This window comes from Loxodonta africana, chromosome 4, assembly GCF_030014295.1.
Source record: "Loxodonta africana isolate mLoxAfr1 chromosome 4, mLoxAfr1.hap2, whole genome shotgun sequence".
NCBI classification, from domain to species: Eukaryota; Metazoa; Chordata; class Mammalia; order Proboscidea; family Elephantidae; genus Loxodonta; species Loxodonta africana.
In genome coordinates, this window is record NC_087345.1 from 18,462,778 (window position 1) to 18,488,160 (window position 25,383).

The window sequence follows — 25,383 nt, forward strand, 5'->3', positions numbered from 1 at the left end:
ATAGTCAAGAATACAGAGACATGCAGAAAGCAAAGTTCTTCGTTGATTACCAGGGATGGGAGGGAGACGGAGGGGAAATCACTTTCTTGATAAAAAAAAATTTATTACTTTGGTGATGGGAAAGGCAATCCCAAATACGGGTGCAATCGGCACAACCTGATCAAGTAAGTAAAGACACTAAGAAGTACACAAGAAAAAGGGACAATTTCGGTAAATGCTGGAACATATGCAATTTTGCAACAACAGTAAAAACAACTAAAAAATACGCATGTAGTTGTATGGTAGATAGGGATGTATATACGTGCATAGGAAGACATACGCGAGTAAGTGCATGTGCACGTATAGATGTGTCTGCAGGCATGTGTACGTACACGTTCGCCTGTGCTACATATACATCCACATACATAACAAACCACATGGGGGCACAGTCTCCAGGCTTCCTAGACATATCCAAACAACTCTGGGGTTGGTTCACTGGATCAAAAGTCTTGGGAACATAGCCTCGGGGGACATCTTAGTCAACTGGCATAACACAGCTCACAAAGATAATGTTCTACGTCTGAGTTTGGTGAGTAGTGTCTGCGGTCTTAAAAGCTTGTGAGCAGCCATTGAAACTACAACTATTGGTCTCTACTCGTATGGAGCAAAAGAGAATGAAGGAAATCAAAGGCTCAAAGAAGAAACTAGTCCATGGGACTAACAGCCCACATGACCCACAACCTCTTCAAATCTGAGACCAAAAGAACTAGATGGCGCCCGGCTACCACTACCGATAGTTCTGACCAGGGACACAATAGAAGGTCCCGAATAGAATGCGAAAAAAATGTAGAACAAAGCTCCAAAAAAACCAAACCAAACCCAGTGCCGTTGAGTCAATTCCAACTCACAGCAACCCTATAGCTCAGATTCCTAAAAAAGGCCAGACCTAGTGGACTGATAGAGACTAGAGCAACTCCTGAGACTATCAACCTAAGATACCCTTTGAACTTGGAATTGAAGCTATTTCTGCAGGTCACCTTTCAGCCAAATAATAGATTGCCTTATAAAATAAACAATATGACCTGTGAGTAATGTGCTCCCTTAAACAATTAACTATATGAGACCAAATGGTCAACAGTTACTCAAAAGCAAAGATAAGAAGGCAAGGAGGGAAAGGAATGCAAGATCAATGGAAAGAGAACAAACAGAATGGAAAGTAGAAATTATAACCAGTGGCACGGAACAATTCGTATAAAAATTATTAAGGACGAACCAAATTTGCTGTGTAAATTTTCACCTAAAACACAACAAAATATTATTTAAAGAAAGAAAACCCTGTGGAGCTCGGTTCTACCCAGTTGCACAGGGAGTCACCATGAGTTGGAATTGACTTAATGGTAACTGGTTTCAGTACCCGACCAGGGCCTACCCTCTGGCAGGACAGACAGTAGAGGCTCATTAAATGTTTGTGCAATGACTGAGCCTCCAGACTGTTCCAATTCACTGCTGAGTACCTGTCCTCTGCCCCCATATTCCCCTCCTCCTAGTAAAAGTGGACAATATTTATTGTATTTCATTGATTCTAAGTACCCCTTCCCCTTTTCGACTCTGATATTGGGTTGTATCTTACAAACCACGGCCTGGCAGAGTTTAACTGTCAGTGTTTTTTCTTTTTACGCTCTGTGGTGTTTTTGATTTGGTGAATTATGGTTTGCAAATAGTAAGATATTGTTTTAAAGGCCAATGTCAACTATGGCAGACCTATGACTAAGTCAAGGGCAGGGTTTACTCACTAGTGATAAACAATAGGGGTTAGCTGACAACGATAAAGAAAAGAATGATACCCACGAGGCACAGAAGGAGACCTGATGCAAAGTAATGACAGGTTCCCGTAGGCCCTTCGAGAACCTCCTTCTATGGGCATGCTGCCCCATCCAGGGCTCATGCACAGCAATTTTCTTTGTACACCAAACCTATTTCATGCTATATTTCCATTATAAAAGTTATCTACTCATTTCATTCTAAGAGTAATGACACTTCAGAAAATATAGAAAGGTCAGAAAGACGAAAAAACAATGCTCACAATTTTACTACTGAAACGAATCTGTTAACCCTTGTGGAGATTTCCGTCTCGTCTTTACTGTTTTGGTGCTTAAAAAAATAAATCTGTATAGCTGGTATTATTTTTCAGGTGTGTAATGGTATTGTAGTTATGACTTTTTTCTTTTTTTAATAAGAATCCTTATTCTATATTTGTTAGAGACACAGTGAAATATTTATGAATTATATAATATGATGTTTGGGATTTGCAGCAATGCTCCTTCATTTACTTCTCCTTTCCCCATGATCCATCCACCCAAGTATCTTCTCATTCCATCCCTCATCTACCTTCACCCCATCTATCCCATCCCCATCTAGTCCCCTACTCGCCCATCCTTGTAATTGCCTTCTATACGCCTTCTTCCCCACCCATCTATTCCCCCTTCCACCCACCTCCACGCTCCCATCAGCGTTCTCTGAGCAGCTCTTGTTTGTGCGGCCCTATGCCAGTTGCTAGAGGGGCAAAGATGAAGAAGATATACTTGCTGCTCTGGAGGCGGGTCTAAATTAGAAAGGAAGTCATGCCTTGACAGACATTTTCAGTACAAAATGCCAGGTGATAAAACTGAAGTAGGTTCAGGGTGCTGTGGGGATGGAGGCGAGGGGGCAAACAGCTGCCCAGGGAACCGAGAAGGTATCAGCGAGGAGGCAACACATCTGAGCTGAACACAGAAGCATGAGTTGCTAGGTTGTAGAGGGTGGATGAAGGATGGTCTGGAAGAGGAACAGCATTTGCTAACTGGATGAATCAATGATGTGAAGGCTTAGGATTAAGAATGATGTGATGGGAAGAGAGATAAGAGGGGTGTGAGGGTCAGTCTTAGGGATTATGACCTATGGGGAGGAAGAAAAGTCAGTCCTGAGAGTGGAACCAATAGCCTGAGGGAAGGATAATGGTCCTGAGGAGGGATGGGAGGCAACCAGAAGAGAAAGAAGAGGCTGAGGCAGAAGGACATGATGTCAAGGGCTCAGGACAGAAAAATCAGCAATGCTGGAAAGAGGGACTCAGGCACAAAGCCATACTAACACCTACAGTGACAGACACTGCATAGCCTACCCAACAGCCATTCCTCTTCTTCTTCCATACCAAAAGCAGCAATCCCATTCTCCTTGTCAGTATCTGGCCTAGAGGTGGGCAAGCGACCCAGTTCTGATCAATGAGAAGTAAGGGGATGTCTGCTGGGGCAATGGTGGGGGGAAGAGGGCTTCCCTTCTGGGACAGATGTATGGCTCAGGGAGAAGAAACTCCTTCTTTTCTCCCTTTTGGGAAGCTAGTATGAGAGCACGGTACCTGGCACTTGAGACTATGAGGTGACAAACTTGAAGACAAAAAGTCAACATGCTGAAGACAGAGAAGTAAAGATCTTGGGGGTTTTAAAGACACTGCTGAGCTGCCAAACCAACCTTCAGCCTGAAACTACCAAACTTCAGCCTTCTCGTTAGGTGCACAAAATGCACTGTCACCGTGGTTTCAGCCTCTCTTGGCTGGGTTTCCTGTTACTTGCAGCTGAAAGTATCCTTGACAGATACTCTTCTTTGGTCCAGCTGTACTGGCTTTCTCATGAGACTGCTGTGCTCTGGACCACCACTGCACGGAACCAGCATTCCACTGGGGCTGCTCTGAAGCTTGGTCCAGCCCAGCTTTCTACTTCCCTCTTATCACGAGCTCAGGGATTCCTGGCCTCTCCCCCACCCTGCCATACTCCTTCAAGCTTCTGTGCTCTTGAACATGGGTCCTTCTTCCACAAATATGCTCCTCCCCTCTTTCTGCACCTTAAACATGCTCTTACACCCAGCTCAAAGGTCAGGCCTGCTCCTTCTGCTCACTGAGCCAATAATAGCATTTCACATATGCCCAAACTGTAAGCTTTGTCTAGTGGAGTTGTTAAAATAACTCTATAGTATTGTTTTGTTTTTTTTTTTTTGCTTTCCTAAAAGGTTTTGCTCTTCTTAAAACAGAGACAACAAGACAGCTGGTGCCTGTACCCAGGTGTCTTGCCATGAGGTGACAAGCACAAGGATGAAGCCAATATCCTAAGGGTCCAGTGAATGAGTTGCTGTCCAGTTGACTGGGACTCATGATGACTCCATGTGTGTCTGAGCAGACCTGTGCTGCAGAGAGTTTTTGAAGGCTGATGTTTTGGAAGTAAATCACCAGGTCTTTCTTCTGCGGTGCCTCTGGGTGGGCTCAAACCTCTAACCTTTCGTTAGCAGCTGAAATGTTAATCATTTGCACCACCCAGAGCTCTATGCTAAGGGCAGGGGAGCAGAAATATGGAAAGAGCCATTACTGCACAAATCCATTCTGGAAGGACAGTGATGTCACCAAAAGGAAATGCAGGGGGTCCCTCTCAATTCTAAGGGGAAGCAGTGAGGTGGAAAAGTTTGGAGCATGGGATCCGGGCACAGAGAAATCTCATTTCAAGTTCTGACTTGAGCACTCATTTGCTGTGCAACTCTGGGTGAGTTTCTTAACCTCTCTGTGCCTCAGTTCTTCCTCTGCAGAACAGGGATAATGGAAGCACTCATCTTTCTGGGCTGAGTAAGGTGGAGAGAAAATGCATTTCAAGCACGTTTTAGTCTACCCAGCACATGGCAAGCACCAAAGCAAATCCTACTCATTACAAAAACATCACCTAAATAATGAGCACTCCATTGTTTGAAAATTCCAAACACTCCCATAAAACAGATTATTTTATATTTTCCTTTTTTAAATTGTGATTTAGGTGAAAGCTTACAGAACAAATTAGTTCCTCATTAAATAGTCAATACACAAATTGCTTTGTGACATCAGCTGCCAACCCTGCAATGTGTCAACACTCTCCCCTTCTCTACCCCAGGTTCCCCGTTTCCATTTGCCTAGATTTCCTGTCTCTTCCTGCCTTCTCGTCTTTGCTTTTAGGCTGGTGTGCCCATTAGTCTCATAAACATGATTGAACTATGAAGCACGTCCCTCACGTGTGTTACTGTTGGCCCTATAGACCATAAAATATATTTTTAAATCACATACATGCAAAAGCCATTTTTTCCAGCCAGTAAATTGTCTTGAAGCCTATTTTCCAAATGAGCAATTCTTCCCAGACCTAGGATGGAAAGTTCCATCAGTTTCCTAAGTAGCTAAGCCGCCCTTCCTCAAAACCTTGGCTGCCTCTCTCTGTCATTCTTTAACCACAGGCCACAAGGGGAACCCTAAAATACCTTACAGAAACCATTACTTCCGCAACCCGCAATTTTAAAGTTGATGTTTAACTAACTATAGTATGCAAGTGAAGAATATTTCAGTTAGGAGGAGTACCTTTAAAAACTATACAGGCAGGAGGGGACAAGGTTGTAAAAGCAGGGGCTCGAAGTGGCTGGCTGAGGTGTAACATGTTTGTTTTTTTCCCTTTCATTCGTGGTTCCCCTCTCCCCCCTCCACACACAAAGCACCCTGTATTTCAGAGAAATATACTGGTTCCCATTGTTATTAGGTGCCACGGAGTCAATTTCGACTCATAGTGACCCCATGTGATACAGGAGAACTGCCCCATAGGACTTTCCTGGTTATAATCATTATAGAAGCAGATGGCGAGGTCCTTCTCCCGGGGAGCTGCTGGGTGGGATGGAACCACCATTTTGGTTAGTAGCCAAGTGGGTAACCGCACCACCAGGGCTCCTTCATTTGTAAGTGTTAAAGATGTTACTGACAGGGTGGTGGAGGGTGGAAAAGGAGCTTATAGTGTATCAACCGGAGACCCTGGTGGTATAGTGGTTAAGTGCTACAGCTGCTAACCAAAAAGGTTGGCAGTTCGAATCCACCAGGTGCTCCCTGGACACTCCCTGGGGCAGTTCTACTCTGTCCTGTAGGGTCACTATGAGTTGGAATCGACTCAACGGCAGTGGGTTTGGTTATTGGATCAATGTGAACAAGCTCAAATTGAACAGCTGCCTCTTCTGTCCTGAAATTCTCCTGGTCTCAGCCTCCTGCTCTGACCCTACTTCAGGCTGCTTATGTCAGTTTGAAGGAAACCTGGTGGCGTACTGGTTAAGTGCGGTTAAGTGCTCAGCTGCTAACCGAAAGGTCGGTGGTTCGAACCCTGTCATATGGGGTCACTATGAATTGAGAATTGACTTGACGGCACCTAACAAGAACTCAGCGTAAGCAAATGTGGTACCAGGGATCATGCTAAGTGGGCTCATGAGCACATGTAGCAACATTTCTATAGTTACATATTTATCTTAATGTAGACTAGAAAAAAACGAGGTAGCTCATCAAAGCCATCATCTCATGGATATAATTATATAAGATTAGGTCAAATTAAAAAAAGTAAGTTAATCAAAGGACACCAAAAAACCCAAACCCTTTGCCGTTGAGTCAATTCTGACTCACAGCGACCCTACAGGACAGAGTAGAGCTGCCTATAGAGTTCTCAAGGAGCACCTGGTGGTTTTGAACTGTCAACCTGTTGGTTAGCAGTCATCGCACTTAACCACCACACCACCAGGGTTTCCAATTAACCGAAAAGTCGACAGTTCGAATCCACCAGCTTTACTGTAAGAGGTGCCTTACTGCCAGCATCACAATTAAAGGAAAGCACCATGAAAATAATAACAAAGGTGGCACGTGGGCAGACAGAAATCACGAAGTTGGCACATGAAGGTCAAAAGCCTGGAAAACGATGGCCTAGATAGAGACCTCCTTGGTAAGAAGGCAAAGAGTTAACTTGTCCTGAATCCCCCTGCTTCTTGGGGGTGGGGGGCAGCGGCAGGGTGATGGCCCAAGCTAATTAAAAGACTGTGAAGGCTTTTATTTTTTTCCCCCTAAAACCAGAAGAGCGGAAATCCGGGACTTTACTCTTATTTCTTTGTGCTCAGGGAGAGAACAAAACCTATTCACCAGTTCCAGCCCTAGGGTCGGGCAAAGGCCTTAATTCCCCAGTAAGAATCAGCCCCACCCCACAGCCTGAAACCTGACCTGTCTGTGAATACCAGTGACTGCACATTCCCTGGTGACACAAAGACCAACACAAAGGCAGTGCTGGAGTCACAGACCTGGGCTGGCACCTTGGCTCTGCCACTAACTGATACTGTGCCCCGGCAATAATGATAATACCAGTGAGTAATCACAACAGCTAACAATTATGGACACTTCCTATGCAGCAGATGCCAGGCCAAGTGCTTCACAACACATCAACACAACAACCTCACAACACAAGAGACCTCTCCGAGAGGTATTACTATTATCCTAAAAAAAAAAAAAAAAAATTATTTTTTATTTTTTTTATTTTACAGACAAGAAAACTGAACAACAGAGAGGTTAAGTGACCTGCTCCAGGTAACAAAGCTGGGGAAGGCTCAACCTGGGTTTAGACCATGAATCTGACTCAAGAGTGTTTTTTTTTTTTAATAATTTTATTAATTTTGTTGTTTTTGCTGAGCATATACAAAGCAAAACATACACGAATTCAACAGTTGTGACATGTATCATTTGGTGACACTGATTACATTCTTTGAGCTGTGCAACCATTCTCACCCTTTTTTCTGAGTTGTTCCTCCCCCATGAACACAAATTCACTGCCCCCCGAGGTTCCTGTTGTCAGTTTGACCCCCTGTATAGATAGTTCTTAAAACAGCATAATGCTCAAGGCAGACATTTCTGCTAATTAAGCTGAACGACTGTTTGGTTTTAAGAAGATCTGAGAGAATATTTTTGGTTTAAGGTTTAAAGATCATCTCAGAGCAATAGCTTCAGGGGTTCGTCCAACCTTCATGGCTCCAGGATGTGTCGAGTCCATGAGAATTCGAAATTCTGTTCTGTGTTTTCCCCCTTCTGATCAGGATTCTTCTACAGAATCTTTGATCAAAATGTTCAGTAATGGTAGCCGGGCACCATCCAGTTCTGGTCTCATGGCAAAGGAGGCAGTTATTCATGGAGGCAAGTAGTCACACATTCCATATCCTCGTCCTATCCTTGACTCTCCCTCTTCTGTTGTTCCAGCCAAATAGAGACTAACTATGCCTTGGATGAACACTTGCAAGCTTTGAAGAGCCCAGGCACTGCACATCAAACTAGGAGGCAGAACAGAAGCACTAAACATGTTATTACGCCAATTAACTGGATGTGCCATGAAACCACGATCCTAAACCTCCAAATCAAGAAACCAAAACCCATGAGTTTTTGTTGTACGTAAGCAGCCTCAACAGCTACCAAGAGTGTATTTTTTTAAAAAGTTTTTTATTGCACTTTAGATGAAGGTTTACAGAGCAAACTAGCTTCTCATTAAACAATTAATACACATACTGTTTTGGGGCATTGGTTGCCAGCCCCACGACATGTCAACCCTCGCCTCTTCTCGACCTCAGGTTCCCCATTACCAGCTTTCCCGTCCCCTCCTGCCTTCTCATCCTTACCCCTGGGCTGGTAAGCCCCTTTAGTCTTGTTTTGTTTTATAGGCCTGTCTCATCTTTTTTTTTTTTTTTAATCTTTAGCTGAAGGGTGAACTTCAGGAGTGATTTCATCACTGAGCTATAAGGGTATCTGGGGGCCATACCCTTGGGGCTTTTCATTTCTCCAGTCTGTCACACCAGTAACTGTTTCCTCTTTTTTTTTTGTGAGTTAGAATTTTGTTCTACACTTTTTTCCGGCTCTGTCCAGGACCCTCTATTGTGATCTCTGCCAGAGCGGTCAGTGGTGGTAGCCGGGCACCATCTAGATGCGTTGGACTCAGTCAACTGGAAGCTGTGATAGTTGTGGTCCCTTAGTTCTTTGAATTAATCTTTCCCTGTGTTTTTGGTTTTCTTCATTCTCCCTTGTTCCAGACGGTGTGAGACGAGTGGAGTATCTTCAATGGCTGTTCACAAGCTTTTGTTGTTGTTGTTGTTGTTGTTAGGTACCGTCAAGTCGGTTCTGACTCATAGCGACCCTATGCTCAACAGAATGAAACACTGCCCGGTCCTGAGCCATCCTTACAATCATTGTTATGCTTGAGCTCATTTTTGCAGCCACTGTGTCAATCCACCTCGTTGAGGGCCTTCCTCTTTTCCGCTGACCTTGTAGTCTGCGAAGCATGATGTCCTTCTCCAGGGACTGATCCCTCGTGACAACATGTCCAAAGTATGTAAGACACAGTCTCACCATCCTTGGTTCTAAGGAGCATTCCGGTTGTGCTTCCTCTAAAACAGATTTGTTGGTTCTTTTGGCAGTCCACGGTATATTCGATATTCTTCGCCAACACCACAATTCAAAGGCGTCAACTCTTCTTCGGTCTTCCTTATTCATTGTCCAGCTTTCACATGCATATGATGCAACTGAAAATACCACGGCTTGGGTCAGGCGCACCTGAGTCTTCAGGGTGACATCTGTGCTCTTCAACACTCTCAAGAGGTCCTCTGCAGCAGATTTACCCAGTGCAATGCATCTTTTGATTTCTTGACTGCTGCTTCCATGGCTGTTGATTGTGGACCCAAGTAAAATGAAATCCTTGACAACTTCAATCTTTTCTCCATTTATCATGATGTTGCTCATTGGTCCAGTTGTGAGGATTTTTGTTTTCTTTATGTTGAGATGCAATCCATACTCAAGGCTGTGGTCTTTGATTTTCATTAGTAAGCGCTTCGAGTCCTCTTCACTTTCAGCAAGCAAGGTTGTGTCATCTGCATAACGCAGGTTGTTAATGAGTCTTCCTCCAATCCTGAAGGCCCGTTCTTCTTCATATAGTCCAGCTTCTCGGATTATTTGTTCAGCATACAGATTAAATAGGTATGGTGAAAGAATACAACCCTGATGCACACCTTTCCTGACTTTAAACCAATCAGTATCCCCTTGTTTTGTCTGAACAACTGCCTCTTGATCTATGTAAAGGTTCCTCATGAGCACAATTAAGTGTTCTGGAATTCCCATTCTTTGCAATGGTATCCATAATTTGTTATGATCCTCACAGTCATATGCCTTTGCGTAGTCAATAAAACACAGGTAAACATCCTTCTGGTATTCTCTGCTTTCAGCCAAGATCCATCTGACATCAGCAATGATATCCCTGGTTCCACGTCCTCTTCTGAAACCGGCCTGAATTTCTGGCAGTTCCCTGTAGATTTACTGCTGCAGCTGTTTTTGAATGATCTTCAGCAAAATTTTGCTTGCATGTGATATTAATGATATTGTTCTGTAATTTCCACATTCGGTTGGATCACCTTTCCTGGGAATAGGCATAAATATGGATCTCTTCCAGTCAGTTGGCCAGGAAGCTGTCTTCCATATTCCTTGGCATAGACGAGTGAGCACCTCCAGTGCTGCATCTGTTTGTTGAAACATCTCAGTTGATATTTTATCAATTCCTGGAGGCTTGTTTTTCGCCAATGCCTTCAGAGCAGCTTGGATTTCTTCCTTCAGTACCATCAGTTCCTGATCATATGCCGCCTCTTGAAATGGTTGAATAGCGACTAGTTCTTTTTGGTATAATGACTCTGTGTGTTCCTTCCACCTTCTTTTGATGCTTCCTGCATCGTTTAGTATTTTCCCCATGGAATCCTTCACTCTTGCAACTCGAGGCTTGAATTTTTTCTTCAGTTCTTTCAGCTTGAGAAACACCGAGCATGTTCTTCTCTTTTGGTTTTCCATGTCGTTCTTTGTACTTGTCATTATGATACTTTACTTTGTCTTCTCAAGAGGCCCTTTGAAATCTTCTGTTCAGTTCTTTTACTTCATCAGTTCTTCCTTTTGCTTTAGCTGCTCGACGCTCAAGAGCAAGTTTCAGAGTCTCCTCTGACATTCATCTTGGTCTTTTCTTTCTTTCCTGTCTTTTCAGTGACCTCTTGCTTTCTCCATGGATGATGTCCTTGATGTCACTCCACAACTCGTCTGGTCTTCGGTCACTAGTGTTCAATGTGTCAAATCTATTCTTGAGATGGTCTCTAAATTCAGGTGGGATATACTCAAGGTCATATTTTGGCTCTCGTGGACTTGCTCTGATTTTCTTCAGTTTCAGCTCGAACTTGCTTATGAACAATTGATGGTCTGTTCCACAGTCGGCCCCTGGCCTTGTTCTGACTGATGATATCGAGCTTTTCCATCATCTCTTTCTACAGATGTAGTCAATTTGATCTCTGTGTGTTCCAACTGGTGAGGTCCATGTGTATAGTCACTGTTTATGTTGGCGAAGGAAGGTATTTGCAATGAAGAAGTCGTTGGTCTTGCAAAATTCTATCATTCAATCTCCGGCATTGTTTCTATCACCAATGTCATATTTTCCAACTACTGATCGTTCTTCTTTATTTCCAACTCTTGCATTCCAATCACCAGTAATTATCAATGCATCTTGATTGCATGTTCGATCAATTTCAGACTGCAGCAGCTGATAAAAATCTTCTATTTCTTCATCTTTGGCCCTAGTGGTTGATGCGTAAATTTGAATAATAGTCATATCAGCTGGTCTTCCTTGTAGGCGTATGGATATTATCCTATCACTGACAGCGTTATATTTCAGAATAGATCTTGAAACGTTCTTTTTGACGATGAATGCAACACCATTCCTCTTCAAGTTGTCATTCATTCCCAGCATAGTAGACTATATGATTGTCCAATTCAAAATGTCCAATACCAGTCTATTTCAGCTCACGAATGCCTAGGATATTGATGTTTATGTGTTAAATTTCATTTTTGACAATTTCCAATTTTCCTAGATTCATACTTCGTACATTCCAGGTTCTGATTATTAATGGATGTTTTCAGCTGTTTCTTCTCATTTCACAAGCTCTTAAGACCCCAGAAAAAGGCACACTCTTGACGCCTCACTGACAGCGAACTACTACGTGGCTCACATACAGAAAGCCCTTTCTGGACATTATCCCCTATCATTCTAAGAGCAAGACTTGAACTATAGCCCAAAAGTTATGGATTAGGAAATCAAAGCATCAAGACATGAGGGCTCCCCAGGCCACACTGCTATTAGTGGTAGAGATTCTGGCTCAGGAGCCCAGAGTTAGAGCACCCTCAAGCACCCCAGGTATGCGTGCTCTGAGACCCCACTTCAAGGAGCACTGCCCTCCATCATTCTGCTCTGGCTAGCTATGAGGTCAGCACACTATGACCGACATGCCAGATTCAGTCTGCTGCCTGTTTCTGCATGGTCTACAAAGTAAGAACACTCTTTACATTTTTAAATGGTAGAAAAAAATCAAATGAAGAGTAATGTTTCATGACATCTGAAAATTACATGAAATTCAAATTTCAGTATCCACAAATAAAGTTTTATTGGAATACAGCCACGCCCACTTGTTTACATATTATCTATGGCTGATTTTTTTCAACAATTCAATGGTTTTTAATATATTTTCAGAATTCTGCAACCATCACCACAATCAAGTTTAGAACGTTTTCACCACACCCAAAAGAAATCTCATACCCGTTAGCAGTCTCTCCTCATTTCCCCCAACCTGCCCTCTTATCGTTTGAGAGTTCCTGGAGACCTATGTGTGTCAGAGTAAAACTCACCCCATAGGGTTTTCAATAGCTGATTTTTCAGGTAGCAGGTCGCCAGACTCTATGGCTGATTTTGTGCCATAACAGCAGAGCTGAGTAGTTAAAAACTGTATGGCTCGCAAAGCCAAAAATATTTACTGTCTGGTCCTTACAGATGAAGTTTACTGGTCTAGTTCATCCTGCCAGCCAGTGCAGGAATGCCCCTCATAGCATCCCTCCCCTCTGGCCTCGGCCTTCACACCCCCAGTGATGGGGAGCTCGCTACCAAACAAAGCAGCACGGTGCATCTTTGAAAAGCCCTAGAGATAGTTATTTATACTGGCATTGAACTCTTTCTCCCTGTGACATCACACTCTGCCCCTTGAGCCATCTATCACTCCTCCACAAAAGCCATCAGTTTCTTTCTTCTCTAGTATCAATCCTTCCCTGTCCGCATCCGTCATCTCAATTGTTCCTCACCCATGCTGGGGGAAGTACAGAGAGAATGGTATCCTCTCCCAGTTACAGATAAGGGGATGATGGACATTGGAGAGGAAAGGTGATACAGTTAGAGTACTGCCGGGAACCAGGTCTCCTGCCTCCCAGCCCAGTGTCCCTGCAACAGTAACACCTGAGTGTCCAGTTTGGTTTCCAGCCCATTACTCCGAAAATGGCACTCCAGTGGGCCTGAGGCGGTCTCTCATTTCCATTGTTCCTGCCTCTGTGGCTCCCCTAGCTCGGCCTTTGTGGATCTGAGGACCGTTCTCACTGACTTTTCCACCTCCCCTCCACCCCAGCGCTTGGTCTTAGGCACTGAGCTCTTCTTCCTTCACATCCGGCTATCACTTCCCACCCCAACTCCTACAAGCTGGTCCCAAGTGACTGCCCATATTTACAGTCTCTGGTCCTTGCAGCTTGCTTTCATGAGTCAGATGGGCTTCTGTCTCAAAGCTCTAGGGATGAGCTGACAGCCAGAAATAAGAAATGGGATTCTTTGTGGTCTCCTGACATCTCTCTATAAAATGTAGCCAGTAAGATTTGTCCTCAGATAATACTAGGAAAGAGCTTTGAAGTCCTTGGAAGAAGAGGGTCATGTACATACCATCTCGTAAAATTATCTGGAATCCTTTCAGCCACAGGCTGTGGCCCTTGAAAGTTCCCCTACTAACAGAGAAGGGTGAGTGACCCGGCTATTTGCACAGACCCATGTGTATGTCATAATCTAGAAAGCTACTCCGTGGGTAGAACAGCAACTGTGAACCTTGGTGGGTTGAACTAATGTAAATTCAAAATAAGCACTGATGGGCTAGAAGCAGAGTGGTGAGGGTGCAAGAGAGGACTCGGGCTCTGCAAGTGGACAAGCCTGAGTCTGGAGTCCAACTCTGTCGCTGATGGGCTGTGAAGCTCCGGGAAGTAGTACCTTCCCTCAGACTTACCTTTGGTGAAATGGGTAAAAATAGTAAAACATCAGATTAAAAGCTAGTGCCTAACACTAGCATAATATGTGGTACATGATACTTGCTTATGAATGTGACTTTCCTACCCCCCTTTCCCTTCTACTGTGCCAGGCACATGCTAGTTGCTGGGGTTTGAATAAATCAGGTGCAGTTCCTGCTCTCGAGAAGCCCAGTCTAGCTGTGGAGACAGCTGCACACAGCCAGTAACAGAAAGGGATGGGGCTACACTGACGTGATGATGGTGGGAACAATGAAAATGGCGATGACCATGAAGATGGCCACACAAGAGTGAATGTTTATTGCACACTGTGCTGTGCCAGGCGCTCTACAGGGATGATTCCACTTCGTTTTCACAACCGCCCTGGGAGGTAGTTATTATCATCCTTCTACAGGGGAAGAAAGGAGCCCTGGTGGTGCAGTGGTTAACGCACTGAACTGTGAACCGAAAGGTCAGCGGTTCGAGCCCACTATCCGTTTCACAGAAGATAGATGTGGCAGTCTGCTTTCATAAAGATTACAGCTTTGGAAACCCTATGGGGGCAGTTCTACTCTGTCCTAGGGTCACTATGAGTCCGAATCGACTAGATGGTGATGGGTTTTTTTTACAGGGCAGGACGCTGAGGCTCAGAAACTACAGTCATCCAGTCAGGAAACCAGAGCAACTAGGATGATGGGAGTACAAAAGAGGCAATGGTTGTACATCACCCCGAGACCAGAAGAACTAGATGGTGCCTGGCTACAATCGATGACTGCCCTGACAGGGAACACAACAGAGAACCCCTGAGGGAGCAGGAGAGCAGTGGGATGCAGATCCCAAATTCTCGTAAAAAGACCAGGCTTAATGGTCTGAGACTGGAGGGACTCCGGTGGTTATGGCCCCCAGACCTTCTGTTGGCCTAAGACAGGAACCATTCCCGAAGCCAACTCTTCAGACAGGGATTGGACTGGACAATGGGTTGGAGAGGGATGCTGATGAGGAATGAGCTTCTTGGATCAGGTGGACACTTGAGTCTATGTTGGCATCTCCTGCCTGGAGGGGAGATGAGAGGGTAGAGGGGGTTAGAAGCTCGTGAAATGGACAGGAAAAGAGAGAGTGGAGGGAGGGAGTGGGCTGTCTCATTAGGGGGAGAGCAATTGGGAGCATGTATTAAGGTGTATATAAGTTTTTGTGTGAGAGGCTGACTTGATTTGTAAACTTTCACTTAAAGCATAATAAAAATTAAAAAAAGAAAATGCAATGGTTGGATGTGAAGGGGTCAGGAAAAGCCTCAGGGAGGAGGTAACGATGCCCTGTACCTGGAAGGATGAGTCTAAGCTCCTCAGTAGGGGATGCAGGATCAGGCATTCTAGGCACAGGGACTGGCAAGCAAAAAGGTATGTGTGTGGGGACCAGAACTTTGTGGGTCAAGTTACCCTCACCCCGATGAGCACCATCAGAGAACCCACTGTGCTTAGGGATGCCAACTCCATGGGGCTCTACTCTCAGCCAGCAAGGGGACAGGAGACAGCAGACTTGAAAAGAGATTATTTTACTCCTGCAGTAAAAAGGAGTCTGATTTACAGAAATGTTGTTGTTAGGTACTGTCAAGTCGGTTCCGACTCATAGTGACCCCATGTACAACAGAATGGAACACTGCCTGGACCTGCGCCATCCGCACAATCTTTGCTATACTTGAGCTCACTGTTGCAGCCACTGTGTCAATCCATCTCGTTGAGGGTCTTCCTCTTTTTCCCTGACCCCCTACTTTACCAAGCATGATGTCCTTCTCCAGGGACTGGTGCCTCCTGATAACGTGCCCGAAGTATGTGAGACAGTCTCACCATCCTTGCTTCTAGGAAATATTCTGGCTGTACTCTGTACTTCTTCCAAGACAGATCTGTTCATTCTTCTGGCAGTCAATGGTATATTCAATATTCTTTGCCAACACCATAATTCAAAGGCATCAATTCTTCTTCGGTCTTCCTTATTCACTGTACAGCTTTCGAGTACATACGAGGTGACTGAAAATACTATGAAATACAAGCAGCTAATATTAGGTCCAACATCAGTCATCACAGGTCCAATCACCTTCTGCCTCTTTATCTAAATGAAGAATATGTAATCTCGAGGGCATTAACTCAAACCGCACGTATTCTTCATTTAACTCTCCTTTTAGAGTCTCTTCAGTTTTGGTTCAAATTTCGATGGCTCTAGGGTTCATCCCAGCTCTACTACTAATTCACTGGGGTCATAGTCTCCACCTTCTCCTCTCTGAACCTCAGTCTCCTCATGTGTAAAATGAAGGGACTGGGCTAGAACAGAGGTGTCATGGATTGAATTGTGTCCTCCTAAAATATGTGTCAACTTGGTTGGGCCATGATTCCCAGTACTGTGTGCTTGTCCTCCATTTTGTTATGCCAAAGAGCGTTAGGGTGGGATGGTAACACCCTTACTAAGGTCACATCTCTGGTCCAATGCAAAGAGAGTTTCCCTGGAGCGTGGCCTGCACCAACTTCTATCTTTTTAAGAGACAAAAGGGAAGCAAGCAGAGAGTGGGGACCTCATACCACCAGGAAAGCAGCACCAGGAGGAGAACGTGTCCTTTGGACCCAGGGTTCCTGCACAGAGAAGCTCCTAGTCCAAGGGAAGACTGATGACAAGGACGTTCCTCCAGGGCCGACAGAGAGAGAAAGCCTTTCCCTGGCGCAGACACCCTGGATTTGGACTTCTTGCCTACTAGACTGTGAGAAAATAAATTTCTCTTTGTTAAAGACATCTACTTGTGGTATTTCTGTTATAGCAGCATTAAATGATTACGACAAGAGGTTTTCGACGTGAGGTCTCTGCACCAGCAGCATCAGCATCACCTGGGGACTTGTTAGAAATGCATTCGGGGGCTCCACTGTAGATCGACAGAGTCAGAAACCCTGGAGGTGGGCCCCAGTCAACAGCTTTAACAAGCCCTCCTAGGCATTCTGAAGAGAACCACTGGGTTAGAAGATCCCCCAGTATAAAGACTCTTCCAGCAGTACAACTGGTTCGTGCTCTAAAGTATTATGATTTAGTAGCATTCTCTTTGGACAGAAGTATTTCTTGCCTGAGGCAGGCAACCCTACAGGGTAAAAAGAGAAGCTAAGTTTTCATGGACCAGCTAAAGCCTAGAGCCCAGGTGAGCTTTTCGAGAAAGCCTCAGGGATAAGCGGTTGATTTTGAGGGACAGTTTTTTTTTCCAAGTAGGAAGTCTCAATTTTGGCATGTGACAAAAGGAGTGGTGTCTGTAGCTGGAGAAACTAAGATGAGAGGAGAGCTGTTTTCTCTTTTGGGCTCCAAAACAATGACTCACTGTAGGGTGTGTGTGCTGCCAGGACGGTGGTGTTCCTCTAGAGGGCAGCTTCTCCTCCGTGGTCCAGGAGCTTCTTGGTGTGTAATCCTTGACTACCACCCCACCCCCACCCCTGAAGAGAAATGATTACAAAACCTCAGAAAAGCCACCAACAGCCACAGAGCTGGGTCAACTGACTTTAGTGAGGTTTGGGTTCCAAAAAAGTAAGGATGGGAAGAATGTCTTTCTGAAAGATCTAATTATCCGAGTCTGGATTTAAGAGTGAAAGTCATTAAAAAGATGAAGAGATCATTTCACAGTACTGCCCCAAGGTTCTTCACGCAACAAAGGGGTACAGCCAGACTATGACAGCTGTTGGGGCCATGGCCGCGGGTCCTCCCCGTGCCTGTGTGCAGGAAGGCGGAGCTGCAAGATTTCCCGGGATTTCTGATCCTCACTTGGTGGTTGTATCTCGGTAACAATAATAAACATAACAGCTTTTTCTTATATAGCACTGGCCATGTGCCAGGCACTCTTCTAAGTACTTAACAATTACTAACGAAGCTACTTTCCGGCCTTTTGCTTTGCAGCCGAGAGTTAACCGTTTGTGCCACCCTCCCATCCCAGTAAGGAAACCTCGGCACAGAACTCAGTCACAGAACTGCTAAGTCTCCAGTCATCAGGGTGCCAAGAACCAAGGACAAGCAGCCAGGAGTCAGGCGACCTGCGCTCTATTTAAGCTGTGGGTCTCCAGCCAGAGCTCCTCAGCTGTCCCACCTACTTAGGAATGAGGGAGGCAGAGTCAGGTGGTTTCTAAGCTCACTTTCAGCTCAAAGATTCTGCCACTCTATAAGGAAAGGCAGCCACGGCAAACAGGTCCTGAAACCTTGGTCTTTGAGGCCTGTCCTCCTGGTCGTGTGGGCTTCACAGCGCCTAGAAGTGTGCCAAGCTCTGAGTCTCACAGTGCTGGAGGCCCGGGAGGGTCCCCTGTCCCCGCAAGTCGCCTGCCCAGGCCCTGAACCCTCCTCTCTCCAGTCTTGGGAGAATAGGCTTCTAGCCCTTCTCAGGCTTCCGTGTCCGGAGAGCCCGGCGAGCCAGGGAGGAGACGCCAAGAGCCCGGGCAGCACCCGTTCTAGGGAAGCGACGAGGCAAACAGTCGCAAAACCACGCAGTCCCTTTAACCCCGAAAACTTTCTACCTGGGTTGGGGACCCCCCAGCCGACGCACATTGGCTGAGCGGCGGGGGCCTGGGCCCGCCCTCTCTCCTTGCCGATTGGCTGCAATAAACATCCATCACAAGTCGAGGTTCCCTAATGGACCAAGGCCTTGTCAATCAAGGGGGCGGGAGACTGGGCGGAACCAGGCCGATGAGAGACACGCCAGCCTCCTCCACCCAGCCTTCGCTCCCGTCAGTGACTGGGGACCTGGAGGCACCCCGGGTGGGGAGCGGGCCCGGGCGCGGAGCACTGGGACAGGACTGTGCGAGGCTCCGGGGACTCACCGATGCGCTGTCCCACCGGAGAGCTGAACGGGTTCCCCAGCAGAAAGTCCATCGCCGCGACTGCCGCTGCCACCAACACAGGACTCAGCTGACAGCAACCGCCGGCGCCGCCGACCTGTCACGTGACGCGCCAAACGGCTCGCGAGGAGGAGCCGGTGGGGCGGCGCGGAGGGAACCCGGAGCGCGGCCACAGGCCCCGCCCCTGACGTGCGAGGGTCAGGCGCGTGGAGGCGGAGAGCGATGACCGCACTGCGACTTATCCGGCGTCAGCGTGACGTCACGCATGATGTCACACACCACAGAGGGCTGGGGGCCCAGGAAGCGTGGGCCTTTCTGAGCCATGCCCTCAAACTTTTTAAAAAAAGGGTTTTGGGGACCTTGGTCTAACGATCTCACTTGACACATTTGGAAAACTGGGTTTCAGGCCTGGGGAATGACTTGAGTAAGGTTGCACAGCAGGCTCAGACTACAGAGGTCCTAGAGCCCTAGCGCTTAGCCCCGTGACCCCACACTAAGCCCTGGGATTGACAGCCTCTCTGGCTTTCTCTGCCCTGATGGGGCTCTATTTGATGTAGAGGTGTCCGTGCTCCAAGATGCACCCTGCTTGCAGGCCATATTCACTTACCTCAAATAGGAGAGGCAAAGGCCAGGGGTTTGTGACCCCCTGGGACTGAGAGCCAACTCAGTGACTTGCAGCTGAGGACAGGCTAGAGCACAGGGTGGCCGAAAGCACACTCATCTAGTCAAGAGCAGAGCCTGGGGCCTATCTCTGCCATTAATTCACTGTGCGATCCAAATACCAAGGTTCTATCTTGTGCCCTGGATGCTGGAGTTAGATCAAGGATTCTTAGCTTTTTTTTGGGGTCACAGGCTCCCTTGAGAGTTTGAATAAGCCATGAGCATGAGCCTTTCTGAGGAAAAGACAGACACAATTTCCTTATAACCTCGGAGAGTTAACAGGGTCCCTGAAGTACAAAACTGGACTCCTAGTCAATAATCTTAAAAGGCCTCTCTCAATTGTATAAGGAGGGGAGTACATGTAAGATGGTCTTCGGGCCTGGTACCTTACATGCCTTTCTTCATTTAAGCAGTATTACGTGGTTGTATGGAGAATATTTAGCATGAAATTTTTGGGGGTTCTCCCATTAACCACCTTTCACATCCCCATGTTGGGTCATCGGCCAGAAGGTCTTGCTTCACTCTAGTTTAGAGTGATCGTGGGCAGAAGAACCTAGGCTTTACTGCCAAGAATAAAACAGCCATGTTAATATTAAATACCTTTCTGAGGTAAACATGTCCCTTAAAACTGACATAGTACATAAATATTATCTTTTATATTCAAACACTTTTAGACAAAAATCAAGATACTTTGGTTCCAAAATTTAAAATCAGAAACAACCCCCATGTCCCAAAGCAGGCAGTGGAATTCCATTAACTCCATACAAACGCAATATTATACAGATATTGTGATGGTGGAGCCCTGGTAGTGCAGTGATTAAGAGCTTGGCTGCTAACCAAAAGGTCAGCAGTTTGAATCCACCAGCCATTCCTATGGGGCAGTTCTACTCTGTCCTATAGGGTTGCTATGAGTTGGAATCGACTTAATGGCAATGGGGAATTGTGATGGTTAAGGTTGTGTGTCAACTTGGCTGGGCCATGATTCTCAGTGGTTTGGCAGTTATGTAATAATGTAATTTGGCAATTATGTATTGACGTAGTCATCCTCCATGATGTGATCTGATATGACCAGCCAATTAGCTATAAGGGGAGTTTCCTCAGGGGTGTAGCCTGCATCCAGTATATATATGGATGTTCTGGCAAAGCTTGCTTGCCTGCTCTGGATCCTGTATCTGGCTTGTAATCACCTGACCTCTGGTTCTTGGGACTTGAGCCAGCAGCCTGCCTGATGTCTTAGGCTGGGTTCTCCAGAGAAACAAAACTAGTGAACCAAACCCAAACCAAACCCATTGCCGTTGAGTTGATTCTGACTCATAGCGACCCAATGGGACAGGGCAGAATTGTCCCATAGAGTTTCCAAGGAGTGCCTGGTAGATTTTAAATGCAGACCTTTTGGTTAGCAGCTGTGGCTCTTAACCACTATGCCACCAGGGTTTCCAAACCAGTGAAGTGTATACATACACACACACACACACACACACACACACACGCACACAGGCTTGGAGAGAGGGAGGTGATGTGAAACTATGGATGGAATATGGATGGATGTAGAATGAGAGAGACTTATCCCAAGGAAATGGCTCATGTGGTTGTAGAGGGTGGCAAGTCCCAAGTCCATGTGACAGGCATCAGACTGAAGGCTTCTCCTGATTCATGTAACTGCAGGGGCTGATGAACTCAAGAGGCCGACAAATCCCAAGCCCTACAGGCAATAAGGCAGGCTGCTGGCTCAAGTCCCAAGAACTGGAGGTCAGATGAGGAGCCAGATGCAGGATCCAGAGTGAACTAAAGCCAGTGAGCTTTGCCAGAATGCCAATATATAATGTATGCAGGCCACACGGTTGAGGAAACTAATTTACAACTGATTGGCTGATCACATCAGATCACATCATGGAGGTGATTACATTATACCACAAAATGGAAGATAAGTACGTCATTATGTAACTGCCAAACCACCGAGAATCATGGCCCAGCCAAGTTTACACACAACCTTAACCACCACACCTGCCTATCTTGGGTTCTTCAGCCTCTGCAGCTATGTGAGTCAGGAGAAGCCTCTAGCCTGATGCCTGACCCATACATGGACTTGGGACTTAGCCGGCTTCTACAATTACGTGAGCCATTTCCTTGAAATAAAATTTTTTTTCTCTCTCTATGTATATACACACTTCACTGGTTTTGCTTCTCTAGGGAACCCCAGCCTAAGACAGCTGTTAAAACAGAAATGGAAGTATGTGGATTTTGTCAACACAGTACCATAGATAGGAACGTGAATGGCAAACATGAGGTGTAGTACAAAACTGATTAAAACTAAAACTCATTTAATAAAAAGTGTCTCAATTTAATTTTTCCTTTTAGGTATATTAGCAATATTAATATCATATACCTTCCTGAGGGTAAGAATGGTTATATCCCTTAAGACTGACATACTACATAGATGTATTGTGATCTATTATATTCTTTAAGCACTTTTCTAACCAAGTTTGCTTAGGACTATAGATAATTGAGAAGGATCCTAATGAATTACATACACAATTTAAATTTGAAAGTGTCAGCTTAGGGTAGGAGCCTAGGCTTTGGGGTCAGCTAGTACCAATGTTCCGATTTTGGCTATGACGTCTACTGGCTGCGTGCACTTAGGAAAAGTACTTTCTGCATGTGTTTCCCCATCTGTAAAGGGGGATAATGCACCTTGTAGGGCTTTCAGAAGGATTAAATGGGATAAAGTATGCAGATCACTCTCTCTATAAGTCATTCAGCTACATGGTGGTCTCCTTCTTGCTGCCTCTCCATAAGACAGCCTTTTAATCAATCATATGATTTCACTATGTCTTTTAACACCTTGTGTTTGCATGGAAAATTTTATCTTGAAAGCTCAAATCTCCATATGCTTTATGTTCATAGTGTTACTCAACATTCATGTCATGCTGGCTGGCTGCAGGCTTGGAGACAGGGAGGTGACATTAAACTCTTTTCTGGAAGGAATTTGGAAGTTTATAAAGATTAAGTGATTTATTCAACATCACTAAGTCAAGATGGTGCTGAAACGGCATGAAATACATCATATTTAACACACGATTCGGACGCAGTCAACTCTTACACAGACTGATATTTTCTTGATATAGGTTAACACTGTAACAGACAGAGTTTCATTTGCCAATGAATAGAGCTATAGCTCTCAGATTCACCGGATCTGCAATTTGCAGGAAGAGAAAACAAGAAGCTCCATAACTCAAAAATTACAAAGGGAGCAAGGTGTATGTTAGGAATATGAGTCAGATTAGAAACTTGACCTCTTGTCTGGGCTGATGTCCTTTTTTAAGAAAATTATGGTAGTATATCACATGAAAAATGGAGGTCTTATGAGTTTGTAGGTAACTTTAGTTAGCAGCAGGGAAAAGATAGCTGAGACTGGACTACAAATATTAAAAATGTGATTTTTAATAATGTAAGTACAAAATTTAATTTTTTTATACAACTGTAATGGGCTTTGGATCAAACCACTGGTATTTAAAAAACAAAAATAAAACAATGATATAAAAACTGCAAGGAGGTCTGAATCCAAAGTTTTTTCTCTAATAGTACCAAATACCACAAGGTACAGATTATTATACAAATGTGTACAAATTTTAAATACAAATACAATAGGGTTGGGTTTCAAAAGAAAACAAACAAACAAAAAGCAGGTCCTCATCAGGATTTCCAGAAAGTATACAAATGGCAATGGTAGGATTGATTTCTTTCTGTACTAACCCATGTCTTCAAGGCCTCTCCTTGAATACCCTCTGTCAAACAGGAAGCTTCCATGGGTGCAGATGAGGTGTGGGATGAGGGACTAGCCCAAGAAATCAAGCCAAGGTTTCTGCTCTTCTTGATTTTGGTTCCCAAATGTTCCTGATTCCTCCTTTGCTTCCCAGGTTGAATCTCAAAACTGCTCTGAGCTGAGAAAGGCATTCAGCAACCAGAATACCTTTAAAAACAGCCTCGTGACAACACGGCACGGGGGAAGGGGAAGGAATTAAATAGGATGCAGACTAGCTGCACTGTCCCCAAGGACTTGTTTTGATGCCACAGTGCTCCATCTAGGCTAAGGGAAGAAAACACAATTACCTCAGAGCTGGGTTTTGGCAGATAATCTCACACCAAATTTAAAAAGAACTCTGAAGTGCTCAAGTATCTTCTCTCCATCTGGGAAGCAAAAGTCTGGTTCTTTGGAAATAAGGGTGGCTGGGGATGGTAACATTCTTTTTTTATTTTACTTTCTCGACATTATTGAAGGCCATGAAGGTCTTTATAAAGAATTAGAATTCCGACATAATGATTCCTTTTTGAGGCAGAATGCCTTAAAATGGAGATGATTTGGAGTTTTCAGAGCAGACCAAAGGAAGAAAGGAAGGAACAAATGACAGATCTGTATCTTCCACACGCTGCTGCTGGTGGAAACTTTTGTTATTAAATTATATATACAGAAATTTACAGGATAAATTAAAATCTAAGAGATTTTAGAGTTAAATACACATAATTAAAATACATTCACACACGCACATAAATAAACCTTCGTGAGAATCGAGTACTCTTTTTGCAATTCACTTACGTGTGGAATGCAGAACACCGTATCTGCCCGCCAGGGGAACCAGTAGGATGAACCCAAGAATCTCACTGGGCAAAGTTTATCTTCCATGACCACCAAGCAACCAAGCAGCAGAATTTGTGAGGACTCAGTGGCTAACTTAATGCTGCCAATGAATGGCACTAGCTCTTAGTTTTGCAGATCAAAATATTCTGGGTCAGCTTAGAATATACACAGTTCAATAGGTGGCATTGGCAGCATTGCCCTCTCCAAGGATTTGATGCTGCCAGGGCTCCCATAACTCGCTGGCCTCTACTGAGGCTGCCAAAGGTACCAATGATTACAATGAATTTCGAGACATGGACACATATGAAGTAAGAATTGGAATGAACTTCCTACTCAGTTCACCTAAGCCATCTCAGTAACCACAAGATGGGAACAATTTTATCACCTTTCACCCAGGTCACTTCAAGTTGAAAGGCTTTGTACTTTCTGTCAGTTGGCATCTTCCCATAACTTTCCTTCCTGTTACATTTCAGACAATAAAATAGGTAAGGCAAATGGTCAGTGATGGGTCCGGAGGTGCAACTGACTTTGGAAAAAATCACATTTTAGCTGTCCATAAAGAGATGCACCTGGCACTCAGAACAAGCCCCCAGCCCCCAAGTTACATTGATTTTTAAGGCAGATTTATCCACTACAGGAGAAAAAAGAACCCCAAGCCAATTCATTCCAAAGTCTTCTCTTGGCTAAATCTTTGCCATTTCGTAAAATTATTAAAAGCAAAGTAGTGAAGGCCTATGTATATATTGTACATTATATATATATATAGATGTATATACATATATAAAAATTTAAAACCTACACCAAGGCCAGCGAAGGGATTTGGAACAGTCACATATACACAAACCGGCAATGGGATGGGATAAGGTTTCTGTCCCAGGGTTCTTTGCTGTCAGAGTCCAGGCATGATGTAAGCAATGTTGTCTAATGTGTTTGACTGTAAAATAAGGAAAAAAGGTTCAGTTGAAGAGTACTTTACCTTGGTTCCCTGAGATGTTTCTTTTTTCAAGGGAGAGGGATAAGGAAGAAAAGTCAGTTAGAGAAAAGAGGGTCAGAATGAAGATGGCATCTTGTTGTCTGTTATGCTGGGAGCTGTCTGCTAGTTTCTCCCACTAATCCTAGAGAGTAGAAAAACAAACAGGAAACCTGGGAGTTGCAGTATCTCAAGGACTAGAATGTATCTCTGTTTTGGGAAACGGCATGTTTTCATGTTTCACTGAAAGCACAGCGTGCATTTTCTGACAACACAGTATCGTGTTAGTATCACGTTCCGTGGGAGTGCTATATGCCACGAAGCC

At 44.8% G+C, this 25,383-nt stretch overlaps 2 protein-coding genes across 11 annotated transcripts in view; both read right to left on the reverse strand.

Annotated features, from left to right (window-relative positions):
• Nucleotides 1-18,907, reverse strand: part of TOM1 (target of myb1 membrane trafficking protein) — a 58,412-nt gene extending 39,505 nt beyond the window's left edge. For all 6 annotated transcript variants that reach the window (XM_064283641.1, XM_064283640.1, XM_064283639.1 and 3 more), the window contains exon 1: nucleotides 18,775-18,907. In XM_064283641.1, the coding sequence (XP_064139711.1) occupies nucleotides 18,775-18,826 (52 nt within the window). In that variant the 5' untranslated portion in view covers nucleotides 18,827-18,907. The remainder of the gene's footprint in view (nucleotides 1-18,774) is intronic.
• A 1,879-nt stretch (nucleotides 18,908-20,786) lies between these two features.
• Nucleotides 20,787-25,383, reverse strand: part of HMGXB4 (HMG-box containing 4) — a 48,781-nt gene continuing 44,184 nt past the window's right edge. For all 5 annotated transcript variants that reach the window (XM_064283644.1, XM_064283642.1, XM_064283645.1 and 2 more), the window contains one exon: nucleotides 20,787-25,022. In XM_064283644.1, coding sequence (XP_064139714.1) covers nucleotides 24,978-25,022 — 45 coding nt within the window. In that variant the 3' untranslated portion in view covers nucleotides 20,787-24,977. The remainder of the gene's footprint in view (nucleotides 25,023-25,383) is intronic.